This window comes from Rhinolophus hipposideros (genome assembly GCF_964194185.1).
Source record: "Rhinolophus hipposideros genome assembly, chromosome: 13".
Classification (NCBI taxonomy): Eukaryota; Metazoa; Chordata; class Mammalia; order Chiroptera; family Rhinolophidae; genus Rhinolophus; species Rhinolophus hipposideros.
In genome coordinates this window covers 16,102,518-16,125,191 of record NC_138059.1, presented here as the reverse complement: position 1 = coordinate 16,125,191, position 22,674 = coordinate 16,102,518, and the positions used below count along the sequence as shown (strand labels likewise).

The window sequence follows — 22,674 nt, the reverse complement described above, 5'->3', positions numbered from 1 at the left end:
CTGGAGAGTGTGGCAGGTTCCAGACCCACAGAAGCCTGCACGCCGCAGCAGGCTTTTGCTCGTTATCCTAAGGCCAATGGGGGACCTTTCGGGTGCAGCTTCTAGGGGAAGTCTTCCCCATTCCATCCAGATGCTGTTTGGGGTCTGTCTCGATCTTTCCGAGCCTCGGCTGTCTATTACAGAACGCTTATTACAACGTGAAGACTGTTCATGCGTGTGATGACCATCGATGCTGACTCGTCTCCTCACAATGGTTACGCTAATTCAGGCTAAAGACAATGGTGACTAAGCTCCGGTCGTGTCCATGAGAATTTAGAGGAACAGATGTTGGAATTGATGGATCCTCCCCCTTGGAAAACATGGCTTCAACACTACAGAGACCGGATAAGAGAAGGGCATCCAAAACTAGGGGAGCGATTCACTATAGCCATGCCTACCTCAGAGCTGATCCTGAATTCCTGCGCTGAGGGTGGTAGAACTGAGTCTGGGAAGCAGCTGGCACGAGAGGAGGTGGCTCTGCCAGCGGAGACTAAAATAGACCAGAAAGTAGCAGGCATTTCATCAGCCATAAACCTTCTGCTCCCATGTGCATGGCTGACCCCTTGTTATTCAAATCTCCACTTAAACATCTCCTCAGTGAGGAAATAACTGATCATATAATCTAAGAAGTTTTCCAGGCAAACATCCCCCCCCACCCCCCATCATTGTGTTTCAACTCTCTACGTGGTACTTGGTACTCTGATACTCGATGGCACACGTGTGTATGGTCTGTCTCCTCCAACAAAAAGTTTAAGTTACGAGAGGGAGGGGCTTCACCTGTGTCGTTCATTGTTATAACCCTCGCATACTGCCTACACCTGGGCAGGGAGCGGGAAATAACTGGTACGTGAATAAACCAAGAACGGGATACCGTCTTATACACATCCCTCTCTCTGGTATTTGTTCTCCTATGCAAGGTGGCTTCCGATGTGCCTGTTGAACATGGATCTTCCAAGTCCTATCAATATATGCAAGGTTTAGTGTGTGTCCCTAGATCTTTCTGAGTATAAGAACCCTAGTTTTCCTCAGAGAATCAAAGCATCCATATCTATTATGGACCAAATTGTGTCCCCCCACAAATTCTTATGTTGAAGTCTTGGCACTCAATGTGACTATTTTTTGGAGACAGGGCCTTTAAAATGAAGTTAAATGAGGCGATCAGGGTGGGCCCAAATCCAGTATGACTTGGTGTCCTTATGAAAAGAGCAAGAGGCAGCAGGGATGTGTATGCACAGCAAAAAGGCAATCTGCAAGCATAGGAGAGAGGTCTCGAGAGAACCCAAACCTGCCAACACCTTGATCTTGAGCTTCTGGCCTCCAGAAGAGTGAAACGTCTGTCGTTTAAATCATCCGCTCAGTGGTATTTTGTGACGGCAGCCCTAGGAATCTAATACAGTATCTCTGTAAAGTGAAGAACCACTAATAAGAAACTACCCTTTATTTGAGCACCTAAGGAGGCTGCATTCCTTGCATACGTCACCTCATTTATTCCTCCCAACAATCCTGCTGGGTGAAGAGGACTGTTCCCATTTCACAGAACCAGTAAATAAAGTCAAGACCTAAGCCCAGTCAATAGTTCATCTTGACTGCACATTAGAATCCTTTGAAGAACTTGTAAAGCCACTCATACCTGGCCAACCAGGAGAGATACCAAGCTCATTGATCCCCAAAGGGCCCAGGCATAAAGTACTTCTAATGATTAGCAGGAATTAAGAGCCACTGATGGCAACCACAATTCCAAAAGTTTGTGATACGTTGACTGCTGGCCTCCCAGGTACTGATGGCAACTGCTACTGTACCTGTCAAAGGGCTCCTGCTCATGATATACTCAGTGAACTTCAGTTATTTTGTGCCAGTTTACACTTTCATTTACCCTGTTTCCATAACAGCCCAATATCTGCTTGGGGATAATGCCCCTTTCCCATCTTTATGGTTCAGGTAGGCTCTCACCCCAACTCCAGGGTTTAAGGATGTGAACTGGCCCTAAGCCAATCAACATATTCTGTTATCCGTGATCACATGCCCTATGCTGTCCAATTAGAGAGACTTCTTCACTGCATGAGAATTACTGGAAATAAGACTGTTCTCTTTCCTGCCAGGTATGAAGGATATGAAGTAGAAAATGCTACAGCAGTCCTTTCAAGGTGAACACCTGTGTGAATAAGGCTAACACAGCACAAGGGGAGCCTACAGAAAGAAATGGAATCCAGGTGACAATTAGAAACTGGATTAAACCTTTCTCCAGGATAGATCAATACCTAGGGTTCTCAGTCAGGTGAGCTAACATAGAGTCTCCTTGTACTTAAGCCTGGTTGAGTGGGGTTGGGTTTTCTGAGACTTGTAATTCAAATAGCATGTGTCATATCAAAAAAATGTGTCATATGCAAACCAAACAGTATCACAACTAACCAACTTTGCCACTGCAGTGCAAAGCACCAATAAACAATACATAGCTGCGCTCCAATAAAACTAAGAGAAACTAAGGTGGTGGGTTGTCAGCTCCCGATTTAGATAGTAATCTGGGTCAAAGTTGGTCATTGACTGGATGTGAGGGAGGAGGGAAATAAAGAGCCAAGGTAGCTTCTAGGTGTTTTGATCTTTTATGTTCTCGGTGTTTGGTCCCAGAATCATAAATTCATTGAGTCAATTGAATGTCAGAGTAGGGTAGAAACTCATTAAAATTATATGGCTCAACAGCCTCATTTTACTGGCGATGACACGATGGCAGGTGCCTCTGAGGTAGTGAGTAGTTAGCAGCACAAACAGGCCCAGAATTTCTAATTCGAGGGTCAGCGGTGTCTCTATTGCACTTACTTTCCTCTCTTCTCTGCCTCTAGATAAAAAGATTTTTCTCTGTCTGTGTGGAAACCACCATGTTACATGTAATAATAATTACTGTGTATTTAATAAATATGACTAGACATCGATCATGTGTCCAAGGGCTACTGAGAGACTGTCGCCCATCTCAGGTAACTTAAAATCTTACTGTGATTATACACATTTCCCCAAGCCATTTTTGTGTTTCTAATTTTTTTTTTTTAAATCTGATATTTTGTAAAGTGGTTGTGAAACATACATCATAATTCTTTTTGCTCTAAGGATTATTCACTTTCTAATCTGAACAATGGTTTATGTTAAAAGCATACAGAGAATGTATTCAAGACGAAAACTAAGGCACTGCTTATTCAGCCTCATGACAACAGAAGAATAAATTACAGACATGCATTGCCAGAACATAACCACAGTCAACTCCAATTGAAGACCAAAAATATCTTACTAAAAGGCAAGCAAAACGCCTTATGACTTTTAGGCAAAACCGAAAACCATACACAGAGAGAAAGGCTAAAAGATGCCAAATACTAATAGTAGCTGTTTGGTGAAGGTGGGTCCATGCAAAAATTCTGTCTTTCTACTTTCCAAAGAGTGAAAAAAAAAAAAAAATATATATATATATACATATATATATATATGTATATATAATGCATATAATTATAACTATTTTAAAAGGCTAATTTAAAAGGTAGGAAAATGTTTCTATGTTGCATTTTTTTAATTCTTGAATTTTGAATAGTATCTTGTTTTCCAAATACATTATGTAAAATTTATTCACAGAATGTATTAACAGAACACATTAAATTATGTACAAAAGATTAAAAACCTTTACAACAAACTATGCTTTTAGGTCTAAACCCCTGCTATAGCTTTATAACTGGATAAATTGTTTTTCTCTTTATGCCTAGTGAATGAGTCTTGTTTGAGTATTTCCAGATATGATGCCCTCCTCACTATTATCCTATTTTACAGAACAACTCCTTTTTTCTCTCATCTCATGACAAATAAATGCAACCTGGTTGGCTGACTATCATACGTTCGAGTTTTTGTGGACAATTATCTTTAACCATGATTGCCTTATTCTCATCGGAAGAGAGTTCGTAGTGCTGTGGTCTTGCTCGCCTCCTGCTTCTTTCCGGAAATCTTGACCCCACTGATCCCATCCTGGGACAGTGAGGCCAGATGTCAAAGTAGAGGACAACAGCAATAGCATAGAGCTAGTGGCTGTGCCAATAGCTGAGTCCTCTGGCTTGACAGTTGGCGCTTCCAAAAAGGCCAGCTCAGCATGGCACTCCAATGATGAAGGACTGGTGGGTAGATGTAGAGGGGAAGAGAGGGAAAGAGCTAGTCGGATGGAAGGAAGCAGCTGTGCCTGGCCCTTGGAGACCTCTCTGCGTTCTAAGTTCAGGAAGACCCCGTCAGCAGAAAGGAGCAGATGGGAACGTCTCTAGGAGGCAGTCAGCAGAACGCATGCTTAAATCAAGATTGAAAAATGCTGCAACCTAAATGCACACGTACTTGCAAGTTCCTAAGAGGACCACTTCTGTATCCCTGCCAGCCGTTTTCCACTTGCCCTTTTCAGGTCAACTTATGGTCGTTGCCATCTCCACAATACATCCCAATCCCAAATAAAAAGAAATATACCCTTGCCCCAAGAAATTCCATTAACAGGAAACCTCTCTTCCAGGATTCAATCTACTTTGGTTTCCATGACTGTCTTTGTCAAATCTGAGCGTGTACACATGTACTACAGCACCAGAATGGGGGTTAGGAAACTTGCACTTTTACTACATCAATACAGTTTACAACAATATTACATATTGTTCAGAAAGTCTGAGGCATTGAGCAAAATATGAATTCATTCAATAAGTATTTTCTGAGCACCTACTATGCACCAGGTGTACGAGGTGCTCAAATACTTCTATAGAGGGGTGTATGGGAGAGGTGGGGGGATAGAAAGATTATAATTGTCGTAGAGGGAAATTTCTGGATAAAAGAATCATCTTCAGAACTGAGAATTCCTAGAAAACCAGATTGCTTTCTTAGAAATGATACAATAAAATATACCCAGACTTAGAACCTTATATGGAAGTTAATAAAATGAATGGATAAGGGCACAGAATGTGGAATCAAATTTTGGAGTTCAAATATTGGGTCTTCTCTGAGTAACTACCTAGTTTAATAAAAAAAACACCTAAACATCATGACATAAGAAGATCCCTTTTCTTATCCTAAAACACCCAGTTTATCGTACAATGAAAACCATGATTGACAGGCCCCATTCATACACAAAGAGCTTTCAAAAAAAACCTTTTTTTAAATGGGCCACTCAAATACGAGCATAGAGCCTAATAGCTACAAACATTTGGGGATATCTAACATGAAAGAAGGCCAGAATGAACAAACGAGGGGAGGGGGGAAGGGGAGAACTTCAAAGAAAGAAATATGGAGAGTGAAGAAAATATCAATTAAAAACTAAAATATTAGCATTAATATCCTCAATGAAACATGGAAGGATTATACCCACAAAATAAGATAAAGTGCTATAAAAACTTTAGAAAGAAAAACAAATCTTTGGATAAATTAAAACTTATAGAAATTATCAATGCCATAGGAGCTTGAAAGATAAAATCAATCTACCAAATAACAGAACAAAAAACTGAAATGAGATATAGGACACATCGACTGAAAAAAAATTAAGAAGCCGTCCGGGAAATTTATCACCTCAAAAATAGCAGCTAGAGAAATAAAGAGAACAAATGGGATAAAAGGAAATCAGATAAATAATTCAAAACAATTCCCAGAAATGAAAGACCACTAAATACACAACTCAATGGATGAAAACAGACTCTCACACGGAGGCATATTCTCATGAAATCTCTCAGTATTAGGGAGAGAAAGAAGATTAACTAATTTGAAGAAAAATGTATATTTCATGCAAATGATCAAGAATCAAAAGGCTTCAGATTTCTCAAGAACAGAAGATAGTAGGTGCTTCAAAACCAGACAGGAAGATAATTTCCAACTTTTTATCATCTCTAACCAAGTTATCAATTAAGTACCAGGGTAGAATATATACTTTTTTCAGATATGTGAGTTTTCAACAGTATGTTTCCCATGTATCTTTCCTCAGGAGGTCACTGGATGATGTGCTCCATCAATGCCAAGGTAAAAACAAAGAGAAAGACTCGGGAACCTATAAGAGGGGATCTGACACAAAGACAGGAAGAAAAGCACTCCAAAGACAGTGCTGAAAGGAAATCTAAACACAACAGCTCTGAGACAAGTCCAGAGAACGACTAGACCTACTTGAAACAAATCAGAATTCTATGGGGAAAATGTCTTCAACGGGAAGAAATTGACAGAGTACCTAATGTATGAATGTATTGGGAGGAGATTTAACAAACTGAAAGAAACTTTTGGTTGGAATTAGTTATTGGAACAATAACAAAAACTTTATTAAGCAATTATTATTTGAAGAAGATAATGTCTCATTTTTAAATTATGTTCACATACAACTAATAAAAAAAATTTTAAGTTTATAAAGTACTTCTCATACTTCCTGGCATATAGTAAATACTCAAAGAATTTAGACACTCATGATTTTAACTACACTGTACATACATACAAGGCTTCACTTCCAACGTCTTCTTTGACTAAGTGGTCTCAGACAAGTTACTTACCCAAAGCCTGTTTCCTCCTATGCAAAATGGGGATTAAGGACAAGTATAGTAGGCTTTAGAGAAAATCTTTATAAGCCACAATCCTTGGTATACAGTAAGAATATTGATCTGTCTACATTTGCATATGAACTATTTGAGCATGTTTTAGTACCTTAAAAAATGAAATCCTAACTCCGAAATATTTAACAAGAGGACATCTATACATAATGGCGGAATAAAAGAAATGCAGTGATTGTACATGTTTACTTCATCAACGATTTTTGACATTAAGGATAAAAATGGCTGAACAGCCTTCATAGTATAACAAAAAAAGATCGATGAACTATTAGGGAACGACTAGATAGACTAGGAGACCAAAATGAAACTCCCAAGTAAAGGATAGGTAGCAACACTTGTTAAAAGAATATACTGAAAATTCGAAGAATAAAATGCCTTGGCAAGAATCAAATAAAAGTCATGCATGTAAATAATCAATAAGCTGTAAAAAAAAAAAAAAAAGGTGGATGGGCATAACAAGAAATGTGTTACAACTGTGAGTTCTCCAATTCATTTGGATCCTGGCCTCTTGTTGCACGGACCTCTCACTCCAGCTAACAGATAAGCCTTTCTTCATAAAGGGTGTTTTCCATGGCCTTGAGCTTGACAATAACCATCACATTACAGACACAGAACTGACAGAATGCCTTCTGAAACTTGGACCAAGTTATTTGTTGCCCTCTCAAAAGCTCCCTTCATGCCCTCATTAAGTGGGCTTCTGTATCTAAGAATGAGATGGATCATTGTGCTTATACACATTTACCACACAAAACAAGCCAGAGGGGGAGAATAATAAAATGCATTCACAGTTTATCAGCAACTAAACAACTATTTAGGTTTGCTAGGATGACTTAAGTTACTCCAGGTACAGTGAGTTACTCACACAAAGGCCAGAGGGAAACGTGAACCTTCCCTACGGTGATCTCCTGAGGGTATCAGAGTGGCCAAGTTGTTTAGTGGCAACAGAATAGACACTGAACTCATCTGAACTTGGGTTTGAATTCTTATTCCAACACGTATCACCTGGTGACCTTGGGGAAATTATGTAATCTCTCTGGGCCTTCGTTTTTTCATGTAGGAAATAGAGATAATATGAATAACCATCGTGAACAAGTAGGATACTAAAAATAAACAATTATCAGTATGGCTGGGACCCCAACCCATCAGAACGCTCATTGTTATCAACAACCAGTAGATAGGTACCAGGGTATACTGGCTGAAGAGCAACCCCAGTTGCTAATACCAGTGAGCGCCTGATAATTGTTGGCTATTGTTATTCTCAGTTTCTTATCTGTGTTTGTATAATTTTTATTTCTACAGCAAATATGAACGGTTTTCATACCTAGAAAAAAATGTTTTTAAATATGACTTTAATATAGCTATTTAGAAGATACAGTTATGGAGAATCAAGGAAATACTGGAAGAGAGGGAAAAAAAATGGAGGGAACTTAACCTCTCATTACTTGAGCCAAGGAATAGGAACCTCCCGAAAACTACAAGACTTTGAACCCCACTCTGGCTGCCTTCACCCATAATTTAAGAAAATTTTTTGACCCTGTTAGAACATTCCACTTGCAAACCCCTTCAACGTAGGCACTGTGCCATCCCACCCAAACATAGCAGCAAGGATAGAAGCGGTACTAAGAAAACTCAAGCTAGGAAGTCCTTATCTAAGCTCTGCCACTAAGTCATGTGACCTTGGGCAAGGGCGCCCGCTCATCCTTATTTATGAAATGGGAACAAGAGTGCCTGTTTCACTGCTGCCAATGGATCAGCAGTGGCTCAAATGAGAAACTGTACTTTGGAAAGTGCGAGTGGGAAGTAGAGCCAGGGTGGTATGATTTCAAAAATGATGGCCTTGGGGTGAGCCCCAGTAAACATGCAGGTGCCAAAGCTACCAGCTATTGAGTTTCAATTAAGAAACTCTGGCCAAGCAAAGCAGGTCAGAGGGAGGCAGGAGGTTCATGGGGTTGTAGAGAGGTACTTAGCAGGCAATAGAGCGTGCGTCAGCCAGGGAAAATCACTTTCCCTTACCATTAGAATTGGGGACAATGGCCTCAGCATGCTGGAAACCTCAATCTAAGGCCTTTAAAACAGGAAGGGGGCAGGAGACAGGAGAAGAAAGTGGACAGCATGTGCTTGTGTTGACAACATGGTAAGTGAGCCCAGTTTATTTTCAACATCTTTTTCACCCTTCCTTTCTGACATCACCCGTACTTGCTGTGGTTTTTCCTGAACCTTCAAATCCACACTGTAGGATCAGTGTCTTCGTGGTACCTGCTGGTTGGCCTGGGCACCCAAACCCTGCTGTACCAGCAAGCACCTACCAAGGCCAAACCTCTCCAGAAAATGACTCATGTTTCAAAAATTACACCTCCCCCAACATTCGAGAATTAGAAATCCTCCTATTTCATCCTTGTTTTACCTGGAGTTAGTCATTACCGAATACACGAGAAATTGTCAATGACCGATATATTATAGGTCATCCTTAAACAAAATTGTACAGATATAATTGACGTAACAGTGTATTAGTAGGTCATCCTTTAATAGCCTCATTTTTAAAGAAAGTTCTGAAGATGATATCTTATAATCCAGTATTCCCCAAAGTGTCCTAACTAGGAAATTGGATGGACGTCTTTTGTTTTCATCAAATTTCAGCTCCTCCACTCACTAGCTGAGTGACCACTGTGAAGTGACTTACCCTCTCTGTGATCCTTTAGTTACTTGTAAGAGAGATGATGGACCTACCTCATAGAGTTTATGTGAAGATGAAGGAATTAATACCCGAGAAGCAGCCAAAACTGTGCCTATCACATAGGACAGGTATTGATATCTTTGCGTTATGCATTTTATAGTTAACAAGCCTCTTTATCTGCACCATGCACCACCCACCCCTCCCAGAAAGGACAGCATCTTCTGCAAGAGATAATCCATCTAAACTCCTCATAGTACTTGCTTAACAGTTAGTTACCCCTTCTATCTTTTTTTTTTTGTATCTTCAAAATCTCTCTTCACTGTGGCAATTCAGTTTATAAACACTCTCAAATGTATCCTAGCTTAAAAAAAAAAAATAGTTCCTTTGAGCTTGCTTCGTTTCCCATCTAGGTAAGGCCCTTCGTCTTCCTTCTTCCAACTTCTCACCATGTTTACAACTCCTTAGATCTCCATCATCTCTCTTCCTACAACAATTTATCCCTTCTTTCCTCTTCGATATTTGCCCTTCTTTTCAGTCCTATACCAGCATCAAGAGTAGCTTCCTCTTCACCCATTTAATCTTTGAATTACTGTAATATGGACTTGCTTCCCCATTTCATCAGCACGCCTTTACTACTTGCCAAACCCAAGGGCATTTCCCAGCACACACTTTGCTGGTGGCCTATGTGCACCAGGCCATGCTGACATGCTCCAATCGGAAATGGTTCTCCTACCGTGTTTCCGTAAAAATAAGACCTAACCAGAAAATAAGCCCCAGCATGATTTTTCAGGAGGACATCCCCTGAACATAAGCCTTATTGCGTGTTTTGGAGCAAACCTTAATATAAGACCCGGTCTTATTTTCGGGGAAACACAGTATTATGTGCGTCAGCTTCCTCAGCTAGTCCCTGAGACACTGCCTGGCAGTCATTCTCTTCTCCCACAAAGAGCTGTCCCTCTCTCGCCCACCCATTCTCTTGCCTTGGATGTGTGTGCAGGAAGGTGTGAGAAGCACAACACGCCCCTGTGGGAGAAAAGCATAAATACTGGAGGGGAACAATGTTCACTGTGAGCCCAGCAAACAGCTGATCGCTAGACTCCCCCATGTCAGGGAAGATTCCAAAGGGAAAGGGGCAAGAAATCAGCCTGGAATGGGAAGGCGAGGTGGGGGGAGGGGGCTCTTGGGCTAAGGCCCTTGGACTTGATTTTCTTGGCAGTGGGGAGCCCCTGCAGAGTTGAAAGAATTGTGTGCCTGACACACCTTATTCCGGAACAATCCCAAATCCAATCTTTTTTTCCCAATGAAAAGTTTCTCACCTCTGCTCCTCTGTGTTCCTCTCCCTTCCATTATCATCTTATTACTCCTTGTTTTTTCAGTCTGTCCAATCCTTCTAAACGTTCCATAGCCATTAGTTCACTATTTAAAAAAAAAATCGACAGGAGTCCAGGGGGGTGGGAGGTGACTGCTGTGGGGCTGGTAGCTGCCCCCCCACATTGAAGAACAGCAGAGCCTCTCCACAGCCCATCCCATGTGTGGCTGGACCTTCTTTACTAGGATACATGTACGAACCGAGCCTTGAATCTCTGACTCAACTGTAAGCCCCATGAGGGGCAGTTCAGGGCCTTCGATTCTTTCAGATCGCTCAGTGCTGCTCACGGTGCTTTGCTTATCACAGGCACACTGTGAATAATCATTAGCCAAATCAAATAGAAAGGCATGCTCATTTGTGCTGGGCACACAGGTGAATTTATAAAACAATAGCAATAACAAAAAACCTAGTGACCTGGAGCTCCATACAAGGAGAGAAGCAAAACTGTAGACAGCCAATATCAAGATTAACGTCTTATTAGAAATCTGAAGTTGCTACCAGAGGGTAAAGGGGGTGGGGGATGGTAGATGAGGGTAAAAGGGATCAAATAAATGGTGATGGAAGGAGAAGTGACTCTGGGTGGTGAACACACAATGGGATTTATAGATGATGTATTACAGAATTATACACTTGAAATCTATGTAACTTTACTAGCAATTGTCACCCCAATAAACTTTATTTAAAAAAAAATTTTTTGACCCAACAACCTGAAAAAAATGTCCCTACTGTCAAGCCCGATTAAGCAATGCTTTTCTTTATTATAATTCTTTTCCTTAAATTGCCAACATTTCCAAAAGATAGCTAGTAAAGCAGAACCAAACCACCAAACTGAAGCAAAAGCAGAAAGCAACCCAGGATAGAGAAAAAAGCAAGGACTCTGGAATACAGCAAAGTTGCCTGGCAGAGCCCAGGTCCACCTCGAATTAGCTGTGTGGCCTCGGGGAAACCTCTTACCTTCTCTGGACCTACCGTCTCTCAGCTATTGGAGGGAGAAACCACCTACCCCGCTGCCTTATGAAAACTCATGTTTAGAGAGTGGATATCAAGAGGCTGCTTCCGAGTAGGCGAAACATAACGTTAGTGCTCAATTTACTCAACACATAGTCGTGCGCCTTCTATGCGCCAGACACGGTTGTAGGCACAGGAGATGTTATCGAAGAATAAAATAATCAAATGCATGTTCTCATGGAGCTCATCTTACTCATCCTTAGCCCCTGTGGGGACAGACTGAAAGCCCCAGTCCTTTCCCCATGAAAAATACACATAAGTTGTGCATCCATTTGTAAGGGGGGACAAGGATCCCCTCTTGTGATTTCAGTCCCCTCTTGTGATTTAGATGTAGAGCACTGCCCCTGTACCAGTGTCTCCCAAATATGTGTATTAAGAATGACTGAGGACACATGTTTCTGATTTACCAAAAAATACCATCCGAGGGCGGGGAGTAGGAAGGTGGATGTTACCGCTACCTAAGCAGAGCTCAGGCTCCAGCACCGCTGCTTTTCCTAAGCTGACCCACCACGTTACAGGACTACAGATCCAACCCTGGCACACATTATGTTCTCCATAAATATTTGTGACTGTAAAATGAAGACTCGTCTACCTCCAAGCTACAGGAAGTCAATGCTATCCCCACAAAAAATTGCCTAGATGACTTCCCCACTAAATGTCAGTCTTATAGTTTATCCAGGCAGAACTATTAAACCACCACAATGTAAAATGGCTAAGTTTTCTTAGAAAGCAGAAAAGAAACAGAAAGATTTCAGGCATCAGAAAGTACTGACACACACCTGTGCTACTCTCCGAGATGGCAGGGGAAAAACAGGGTGATGATTCAGCCAAGGCCACGAGTAACATGTCCATTTCTTGGCTACTGGTTGCTCTCTCCTCCACCTATAAACCACTGGTCATCAAGGGGGCAATATGAAACCGCACACAGAATCAACCGGAGAGAACGTCTACAGAAGCCTGGTTAATAAAATCACATCTGCATTCCATGTAATGCACAGCCAGCTTCTTAAACAAAGAAACTCGGAACTGATATTTTACAATCTTGAACATCGGACAGTTGAGGCAACCATTATCTAGGAGATCCGTATCAATCCCAAATTCAAATATTCCATCCCATGGTCCCACAGACCAGCAGGAAATCCTGGAAATCCTAGTCTGTGGCCACCGAAATGATACCTTCAGGTCTGTCTTTTGCATTTGGAAGCAACTGCAAAATCTGCTGTCAGGCTCTATACCCAATTTGTGGCCGAATAAAATGGGCTCCTGCAGATGAACCAAGCACTGCTCCCACCGCACCCAGGACAGTTGATGAAACACCCAATTCTAAATCAGAATCACACAGAGCTGCAAAACAAACCTGGCCTCTGCCATCCTGAGAATTTAAATCACACAAGAAAGAGTCAACTAACCTTTCCTGAGGCTTCGCAAAATGAAGTCCATAATTCCTCTTGGCAGGCAAGACCAATTCCTCTCAAGGACAAGTAAGTTGCCCCCTCCCCGTTCCCTCCCACAACCCCCCTAGTTAAACTCACCTTCTGTGCTTCTCACGCATGGTCTTCCCCTTTCCCGTCTTCATGTTCTTGCCTAATTTTCTCCAAAGGCAAGCCCTCTCTCATCTGTACTGCTTTGCTTATGTGTTTGTTTGTTTGTTTGTTTGTTACCACCACCACCCCATACATACATATAAAAAAATCAATATCCAGAACTTGATGACAAATTCTTGTGTTATTATAGAAGGGAATTTAACAGCTTTCTTCTGGAGGCAAAAATCAGTAACATTTCTAAGCTATATCCATCCTTGAATCCTGACTAATCTGGAAACCAGCGTGTGTACTTGTTACAGCTGTAATGTCTGTTCTTGTCTAACGCAGCTCAAGAAACCCACTTCTGGAAAATACTTCCTTCTAATCCCATCCAACTTCCTGCACAGGCCCCACTGATGTACTTCTCTCACTGTTGATGAGGCCCTCATTGTCAGCAGATCATCAATACAGAGGGGAAGAAAACCCGAAATCGAGAAAAATACAGCAGCAACTCTAGAAAACTGACCATTTCTTTAAAAGTTTAAACACACGATACGACTCAAAAATCCCACTCCCAGCTATTTATACACGAGAAATAAACTTATAGTCACACAAAAACCTGTACGCAACTGTTTACAGTGCCGTATTCATAATTACCAAGAACTGGAAACAATCCAAAAGTGAATGGATAAGCTGTGACACATCCATTCAATGTGATACAAGAGGACTCAATTAACAATACATGCAACACTGTAGATGAATCTTAAGTGCATTACTCTAAGTGAAAGAAGCCAGACTCAAATGGCAACATAGTATCTGATATCACTAACATGACATACATCAAGTAAAAGTATAGGGAAAGAGTTCAAAGCGGTGGTTGTCAGGAGCTGTGGATAGAGTAAAGGGGCACAAGGAAACTTTTTGGGGTATAGGAATTGAACTTGAATGTGGTGATGGTGACAAGACTGAATACGTGGTACATGTCTGTCAAAACACAACTACAAAAGGTGAATTTTACTGTATGGAAATTATGCATAAATAACCCAAATTTAACTTTTAAAACTACTAATATGGAACAAAGAGAGAATACTTGAAATAGGGATTCAAGTTTCAAAATCAATAGTAAAATAGACAGAACATTTTATCTTGAAAAGAGAACCAGGTTATCTCCTATTTGACCAACATTAGATAATCATAAATGTGTTAATTCTTAGAACAAAGAAAAAATAAAAAATTTTATTTGTGATATAACTTCCACAACAAGATTTATGTCAGCCGGACAAAACGCTTTTTCATTTTACGTTTGACTTTTCGAAGCCCATTTATAAAGATCATTTTTTCCCCAAATTGTTTCAGGGTATTACTTTTCACCCGACATCATTTAATGCTTAGATGCTCTTAATAGTTTCCTTTGGTGCCTATCAAGTCAGCATTTTAGGTCAATTTTTTCTTCTTTGATGGTTATCTGGACTAACTCAGCCAGATTGTATTTGGGTCACGGCTGTAGGATTCCATCAGTTTTCCAATGTCACTTACATGGAGTCCATGCAATTTTTCCTCTTATGAAAGATCTGAAATTTCTCTTAGCAATCAGTTGACATAATACTGTCTTGCATATTTGGGTGATTATCAGACCATCAGAGAGCCTAGCCTACATGTAGAATTGTGGGTGCTAGTGTCAAGTAAATTTTTGGAGGGGAAAAATTTGTTTAGGAGATGAGTCCTTACGAATATACTCCAGTTATAATAACTTTTACTTCCCTGGTACCTCAACACTCCAGAGGATCAGATAACTAATAAATCAAATAACATGCTTAAAAGTGAGGACTCTTGCATTTTACCAATGACATTTTGTTGGTTTTATCCCAACTCTGAGAACCTACATTCCTTCATGGAGCAGCTACTAGTATAGCAGACCCTATATCACCATGGGGCCATAAAAATTACTTTCTGAAGTGTGGCAGGAAGACAAGGAGACAGAGAGCATCATCACCACCGTCTTGTCTAACGATTGTTTATTGAGCAACTACTAGAGCTTTATTGATACTAATCAACAAAGCGCTTTATTGGTACTAATATAATAACCTTCTCAACATGTGGATGAGGTCATTACTATTAACATTCCCATTTGCTAGATGAGCAAAGGAGTCTCTAAGCTGTTCAGGGAATTGCCCAGGCTCCCACAGCACATTCTTGGCAGAGCTGGGGTTTCTGGCTGCAGAGCTCGCACATTGAAAGGCAGTGCCGTGAGTGCTACAGACCCCACGGGAGCAAGTGCCCAGCCCATTCTGTGTCCCGGCTCCCCCAGCCAGCTGCAGCGCTGAGCTCCACAGCCCATAGCCAGTCCACAAACATCTGTCATATCACTGAAGACTAGTGTTCTGTGCAGAAAAAGCCCCAACACCTTCCATAGCAGCATGAGCAGCCGAGAAGCAAAGGACCTGAATTTGCCAGCTGGCTCCCCCCAGCCCCAGTGCCCTCGGAAAAAGGCTGGAGGCAGTGAGGCGGCCACCCTTGTCACTCGCCAGCTGCTGCCCCTTCTTGCTCTTCACATGGGGAATGGAGCTGTACAAGCAGCTTCTTGCACCCACACTTTAGGAAAATCAGACTAAATATAGCCAAGTGTGCTCCCATGAGCCAGCTCAGAGCTGGTAGAACTGCCACATTCCACGTCAGAAAACTGAAAACTGGGGGTGGGGGGTGGGGGGGTGGGGGGGTGGGAATCAACTTGATTCACAGGAGAGAAGCTTCCTTTCTTGCTCCTGTGGTTTCAAAAGGATCTTATGCAAGATCCAACTGGGCTGTGGGGAGTGCTGAAGGTTTGGCAGAGCAGATAATAGAGCCTGTAGGAAAAGGAATGTACCAGACATGACTTCAGAGCACCCTCACTTTCCTGCCCATAAAGGGCTAAACAATCTCAACACCAGGACTTCGGGGGTTGGGGGGTGGGGGTGGGGGATATCCATCAGGTCGAACATATCCTACATACACCACTCTGTTTTCCATGCTCCCACCCATCAATAGCCTACTAAAAGCTCACGCAAATGCTAGTCCCTTGGTTAGGCTTTCTCCATCCAGCTCAGAACTCAATGCTCCATTTGTTCTCAGACCTCCCACGTTATGTCACTTGGACTTTTATTTAGCACTTAAGCTCATTCAGCCCAATCTGCTTCGGTCTCCTTCACCACAGTGGGGGTGGGGAGAGCAGAATGGGCCAAGCTCCCTCTTTATCAGATTTCCCCCAAGTGAGGCACAGTTCCTTGCATACAAGCAGTACTCTACTGCTTATCAACGCAAATCCTGCCTGAATGCCAGGGGAAGAGTTTGCATTCCCCCCCTTCCCCCGCCTTTGTCAGAAGTATAAATGCATGTCTGACACTGAACTCCCTAGAGTTCAAGTAGCAGGTTCAGATGCCTGGCTGCCCCATCCTGTGGCAGGTCACCACAGCACCTACGGTGACTCAGCATTCCAGAACACAGCGCCCTGGCAAACGTTCCACACCGTCTCCCTTTTGAGCATCAGCCCTTGTTTCTTCCGGCCTGTGACTACCGAAGGCAGATCAGAAGGAACGGGTGGGCTGACAGGATTAGTAAGGCTGGGCCAGGCAATGCCACAGCAGGATTAGACGGAAGCCCTGTCTGGGCTGGCTGAGAGGTCCCCAGGAAGAGGGGAGTGGCAGGAACCACTGCACAGCAGGTTTGGGGGCCTCACTCCTCACTGTGTCACTAGGCAGGACTTTTCAGTGATGGGCTCCCAGTCACCTCTCTCAGGTCCTAAAACAGTGATTCACAGATGCTGGTGGTACAGAAGGGTCAGAGCTCATGGGCTAGAGAACAAAATGACAATTAGAAAAAGGGGAAAAAAGGACCTTTGGTGAGAAGTGAAATGGAAGAGAATGGGGTAGCAGTTCAACAATAACACCATGACACTGGGAAGTACCTGGTAGGGGAAACCGTCCACTCTCCCACTGCTTTTACAATACCTATTCTGTGCCTGAACACCACTGGGAGTTCTCCTTAGGGTAGAAGAGAGCTGTGTGGAAAGCAGAAGCACCTATAATATTACCGTGACTTCATTCATTCATTCATCAAGTTTTATGCCGTGTCTACCATGGGCCCGGCCTGAGACAGAGTGTGTGCCCTCAGCACCACTGACTAGAAGAGGTGCATATGAATGATGTTCTCAACAAAGAAATGTAGTCAGGAAAATGCAGGTGTGCTACCACCAAGGCAGCCATCTTCCTCCTTGCTTCATGTGTCCTACAAGGGGAAACCCCTGAGAATGACACTTCTGGGCTCTCTCCACTCTCTCATGGGCTCTTCTCAGAAAAGAAGACAATGATTAACACGCAAAACTGTGGAAGGGAACAAAGCATAGGTAGCTCGGACAATCTCTCCTTCCCTGTAGGTCCCACCTGCCTGCTGTGGGAACCCATATCCTCTCGGCTCCCTGGCTGCCTGTGTTACAGAGCCACGTACTCCTGAGAGGGGAAGTTCACTGATGACATTAATGTTAGCAAGTCCACTGGAGTAGCAAGTCCAACCCAAAGCTAGGAAAAAATAACCCATGTGGCTTTATAATAAAGATGACGTTTCTCTCTCCTGTACTCACTCTGTGACTCAGTTCTGAATTCAAACAGGGTACAGAGCCATCCTTTCCAATTGCTTCTCTTTGTTACAAATGCCTGTTTATCTTGTTTGCCCTTTTTCCCAGCCGCTGTTATTATTACTTATTCTTGCAATATTTTGGTGATGAACAGGTTTTTTGTTGCTTTGGGTTTGTTTTGTGTGTTTTTTTCACTCTTTTACAGGAGAAACACTGTAGAATCTTAGCATTGAGTGACTCATCAGAGGCCATTTGATAAGCCAATTTGTGCGCTTAGGAAAATTCAGATTCCCTAACACTGATGTCATTTAGAATACACAGCCTTCCACCTGAAATCTTGGGGTGGGGGGGGCGGGGAATGCTGAATATCGGAAATCAGTTCGCTGCCACATAAGAGGGGCTATGCCATTAGACCTAGAATAGAAACACTATGTACGATGTTTATCCCCACTTACTTATACAGCTCTGAAGACGAAGCGAGGAGAACAACTGGGGACAAGGAGTAGGAATCCCCTTCTCTGGCTGTGGGGTATGTACACCTTCTTCACGAAACAATTACTGTGGTCCTGTAAGTGCCACGTTCCAATGTAAGAATAGATGAATACAACACAGTCCCTGATGAAGCCATTTTTTTCTTCTCCCTGTTTAACACTGCAACCCACTTCTGTTACGAAATATCGCCTCAATGGACTCCACTGTCTATATGGTCAATCCATGGAGCATGGATTACCCTGTGGTTTCTGTATACTACCTCCTCCTCAGCAATCCCAGTTCTCCAGCTATTCGGGGTAAGTTCATACAATTTTTTTTAAGGCAATGAATGCCAATATAACCCCAACCTGAATGCAGACCTTCATGTGTTCTCTGGCTGGAAAGCACAATTCTAAGGGGCCCAGCTGCCCCTAAGTATAAGGCATGGGTCAGGCTCGGGAATAGAAACAGGACGCTGTAATTAAATTCAGAGAAGAAAACATCGATCAGGGTACCTATAAAACAATAAACAAAAGGGCACCTCTTTTTCATCTTAAACTCAAGGCTTCACGTTCAGGCAAATTCATGGACTCCCTACTTGCTCTTAATACTTCTACAAGTTCAAGCTTCCTTTAGAAAACAGGTTACAGATCGCAAGAACCTACCCTGATACTATTTAGAAAAGGCAAGCTACAACATGTGCAAAATACTATAGTTTTGTTTTCAGTGAAGAATAGGAAGGAGTACTGAGGATCCACGTTCCAGGCACCCGTCTCTAAGTCCTTTCCTTTATATAATCCTCACAACTTTCCTGGAAAGTAAATAGTGATGTACGCTTTTTTTTCCCAGATGCAGAAATTAAAGCTCAGATGTTAAGTAACATGCATTATATTTCCTGTTCCAATTCCTCTCGAAAAACTCTTTATTCTCCAAGTCGGGGTTTCTCAGTGAGCGTGGGGACACTGGTCATTACTTGGTATTGGGAACTTCATACAGGATGACCACGCACTAGCCCATGAGCACAAAAATATCAATAGCAGCTCCCAGCAGCAGTCCCTGAATATCCCAAGCACACCTTAGGAGGACAACTCGCCCTCAGATAAGAACCACTGCTCTAAAAGATTCTGTGAGAATCACGGCAACAGACAGAAGAGAGACGCACATCCATTAAAAGCCACCTCCACATACATACACCTTCACATCTCTCAGAAGTCTGTTATTTTATGGCAGTTGGACTCCTAAGAAAGCCCCATGCACTGTTATGGAGTCAGTTACAAAAGCTCCGTGAATTTATTTCCCATGCATTCCAAGAGCATTTACTGAGCACCTATGCTATTGGCGGGGAATATAAAGTCAAACAGTGCATGGTTCCAACCCCCAAGGGGTTGCCGTTTTATAATGTAGTGAGAGACAGATTAAGGACGGTGTCGGTATAGATATAAGCACAGGTGCTAGCTAGGGAAGCTTAGTACAGAAGACAGTGCCCATAGACAGGACACAGTGCTGGCAAGGAAGAGGGAAGGGAGGGCTAGGACAGGTTTCCAGAGGAAGTGAAGTCTTCCCTGAGCCCTGAAAGACTAAAGGAGAGAAGCAAGGAAGGGCCCAGTCCAGGCAGAAAAAACTGCCTTACAAAAACCAGAGAGAGGAATCACATTTGCAGTCAAAGTCCAACCTACTTCCTTCATTCTTCAAGTGGAGACCTCACGATGACTCAAACTCGGGATCTCCTGTTACTAGAAAAGCACTTTAGCCAAATAAGTCACTAGAACATGAAATAAGCTCTCCACAGTCCATGGGTCTTTCCTTCCAAAGCCCTTGTTTTGTAAGGTATAATAACCCACCAGACAAGAAATTATGACTTAGTCTATATACTTCTCCAGTGAGCGGGAAATTGTTTTCAAGTACACTGTGGACTGGCAACCAGTGGGCGTGTCCCTCACTGGGGACACAGAAAAATGGGGAAGAAAGAGGTGACAATCAATGTCATCTGAGGAGTGAGGCAGCTGGGTGTCAGTAGATCAACTTACCCTTGACCTCAAGTTCAGGATGAACTTTATCTTTTTTAGTTTTTTTTAATCTGAAGTCTTATTTCACCATCAACTATAACATGCAGAAAGCCAGATTCTCACCTTGTTAGTACATTCGCCCAGAAAAGAACACTTAGAAAAGTCTTTGGCTTTCTGATTGTTTTTTTCTTTTCAAAGCCATATATGTTATATAGAATTTGAAAAACCAAATACGTAAATAAATACATTAGATACAGATCGATGGATCACGAGAAGCTGAGAATCTCTGAACCTGAGATAACCCAAAGCTAATAGTTTCCAGAGTTGATGGGGCACTGAGAACAGGAACCCAGCGGTTGCTACCTCAGGTTAAGCAATTATATAGAGCAGGCGTCAGATGAGTTTAGTTTCTTTCACCTGGGGTGGGGAAGGGAGTGGGAAGCAAGCAAGTCCTTGTGGTTCTTTCTTGCCTTCAGCCTATAAGGAACAGGCTCATTTCCCCTTGGCACGAAGCCTGAAGCAACTGGCAGGCATGCCACCTTTTTCCTGGCCCCCACCCCTTCCCCTCTGACCTGAGTCACACTCAGGAACCATAATTCTGTAGGTGAACTAGGTTCCCCTTTAGTCCCAGGAGCATTTCATGTAATCATGCAGGCACAGTGCGACCTTTAACTTGACGTCATGCCCATGTCTGCTCCACACATTTCCCCCCAGAAATTACCCTCAACAAGAAAGCTTGTGTTCCCAGGGAAGAGCATCTGAAATGAAAACTTGGGATCCCTCACACACCGCCTGTCCCTCCCTGCTTTCCACCAGGAAGTTCACAGGAGGCAAGGTGGGGGAGCCCAAACTGCAAAACCAAAGGGCAAAATTATTCCAGGAAAGAGGAAGGTGGTCTTCCCCCCCCCCCCAAAAAAAGAAGTCACCCACATCGAATAGGTTTGTTGTCCTGTTTATCCCTGGTGGATTCCATTTCGTTTCTGTAAACTTTGCTATCCCCGGGAGAGTTGTTTAAAACGGAGACACATGAAGGGACACCTTCACCCTCTGGGTACATCTGCGGCCACCCCTGCCGAGTGCACACGACGAGGGGCCCTCGACCCAATCGCAGTCCGAGCTTCCGGATGACGCACCTGGCCAGGGTCCTCTCCCACGCGTGGGGGGCAAGGCGAGCATCCCCCGCCCGGTGGCCATCCAGCCGGCCCGGCCGGAGGAGGCAGCGAAAGGGGCACCTCGGGGATGAGACCTCATGCCTGCCTCTTCGGCTTTCCCCCCATTTCCAGCACATCGTTTCACAGGAGGGACACCCTTCGCCTCCAACCCGAAAGTCTTGCGCAGCTACGTTGTCTTTCCAAAGCAAGCGAATAAAGCGCCTACTGGCCTGCTGGGGCTCAGGTGAGTGCCAAGAGGTGTAGGAGGAAAGGGCCCGCTCGCCACCACCCCCTGTCCTCTCCTCCCCACGATCCCCAGGATTCACCAGGGAGATGTGCATTGGGGTGCGCGGGTGACGAGGGAGCTTACAATGCCCAAGCGTCCCTTACCTTCCACAGCCATTCTCTCAGAGCTTCCCTAACGCATGCATAATTTTCTTGGCCGAGGTACTCCTGCTGCCCCGCGCGCCCCCCCTCCTCGCGCTTTCGCCTAAATATTCTGCGCTCATCTGCTCCAAGGACCAACCTGCCGCGGTCACGCAAAGCTCGGTGCCGGCTCCCAGCTCCGCGCGGGGCATCCTGGGAAGTGTAGTTCCCTCCCTGCGCCCCGACCCGGGAAAGCCCGCCGCGTCCCCCCGCCCGGCGCTCCCGCCCTCCACACTCGGATGGCGGCTCGGGCTTCAGCTGGCCCACGCAGGGCAATACCTCCGGGAGGGGTCCCGGGAGCGGACCGAGGGACCCCCGGACGTGGCAGGGACTACATTATCTGAGATGCCCTGCGCTGGGTTTCGTTCCGCGCTTAGGGTACAGACCCGTGGTTGAGATCTTCCCTTCAATTAGAAGGGGGTAAGCACCTGGCAGGGATGTTGTGGGAGGCGAGAGGCGGCGGGGTTTGCGGTGTGGTCTCCCGAGCTCCTTTTCTGGCCTCCTTGGCTATCCATGTAGTGAGGAGAACAGAGCCACCAGCGGGCTGCCGTTGTCCTGCTGGGCCAGAGAGCCGCTGCACGGGGTGCTGTGCAAACTTGTTCCTTTGCGCCCTGGCATGTGAGGGGCTTGGGTGAATCCCCTCAAGTGATAAAGCTGATCTCCTGGTGGTTAAGGTGGCTGACACTTAGAATAGGGGTGTGTGTGTATGTGTGTTTGGGGGCTGGAGGTGGCTTAAACATCCCGAACAGGCATCATCCCTAAGGGCTTATTAGGAGCAAGATCTAGGAACCAGGATTCCACCTGAGCATGTCAGATGATGGGAGCCTGT

General features: G+C 43.8%; 2 protein-coding genes across 3 annotated transcripts in view; one reads left to right on the top strand and one right to left on the bottom strand.

The window, feature by feature from the left end:
* Nucleotides 1-21,988, bottom strand: part of SAMD12 (sterile alpha motif domain containing 12) — a 371,640-nt gene extending 349,652 nt beyond the window's left edge. Inside the window, exon 1 of one of the 2 annotated variants that reach the window (XM_081071268.1) lies at nucleotides 21,810-21,988. In XM_081071268.1, coding sequence (XP_080927394.1) covers nucleotides 21,810-21,822 — 13 coding nt within the window. In that variant the 5' untranslated portion in view covers nucleotides 21,823-21,988. The remainder of the gene's footprint in view (nucleotides 1-21,809) is intronic. The other variant, XM_081071270.1, reaches the window with a different exon arrangement.
* The window catches only part of COLEC10 (collectin subfamily member 10), a 412,450-nt gene continuing 411,371 nt past the window's right edge, over nucleotides 21,596-22,674 (top strand). The window contains exon 1 of the mRNA XM_081071265.1: nucleotides 21,596-21,663. The gene's annotated coding sequence lies outside the window, so the exon portion shown is untranslated. The remainder of the gene's footprint in view (nucleotides 21,664-22,674) is intronic.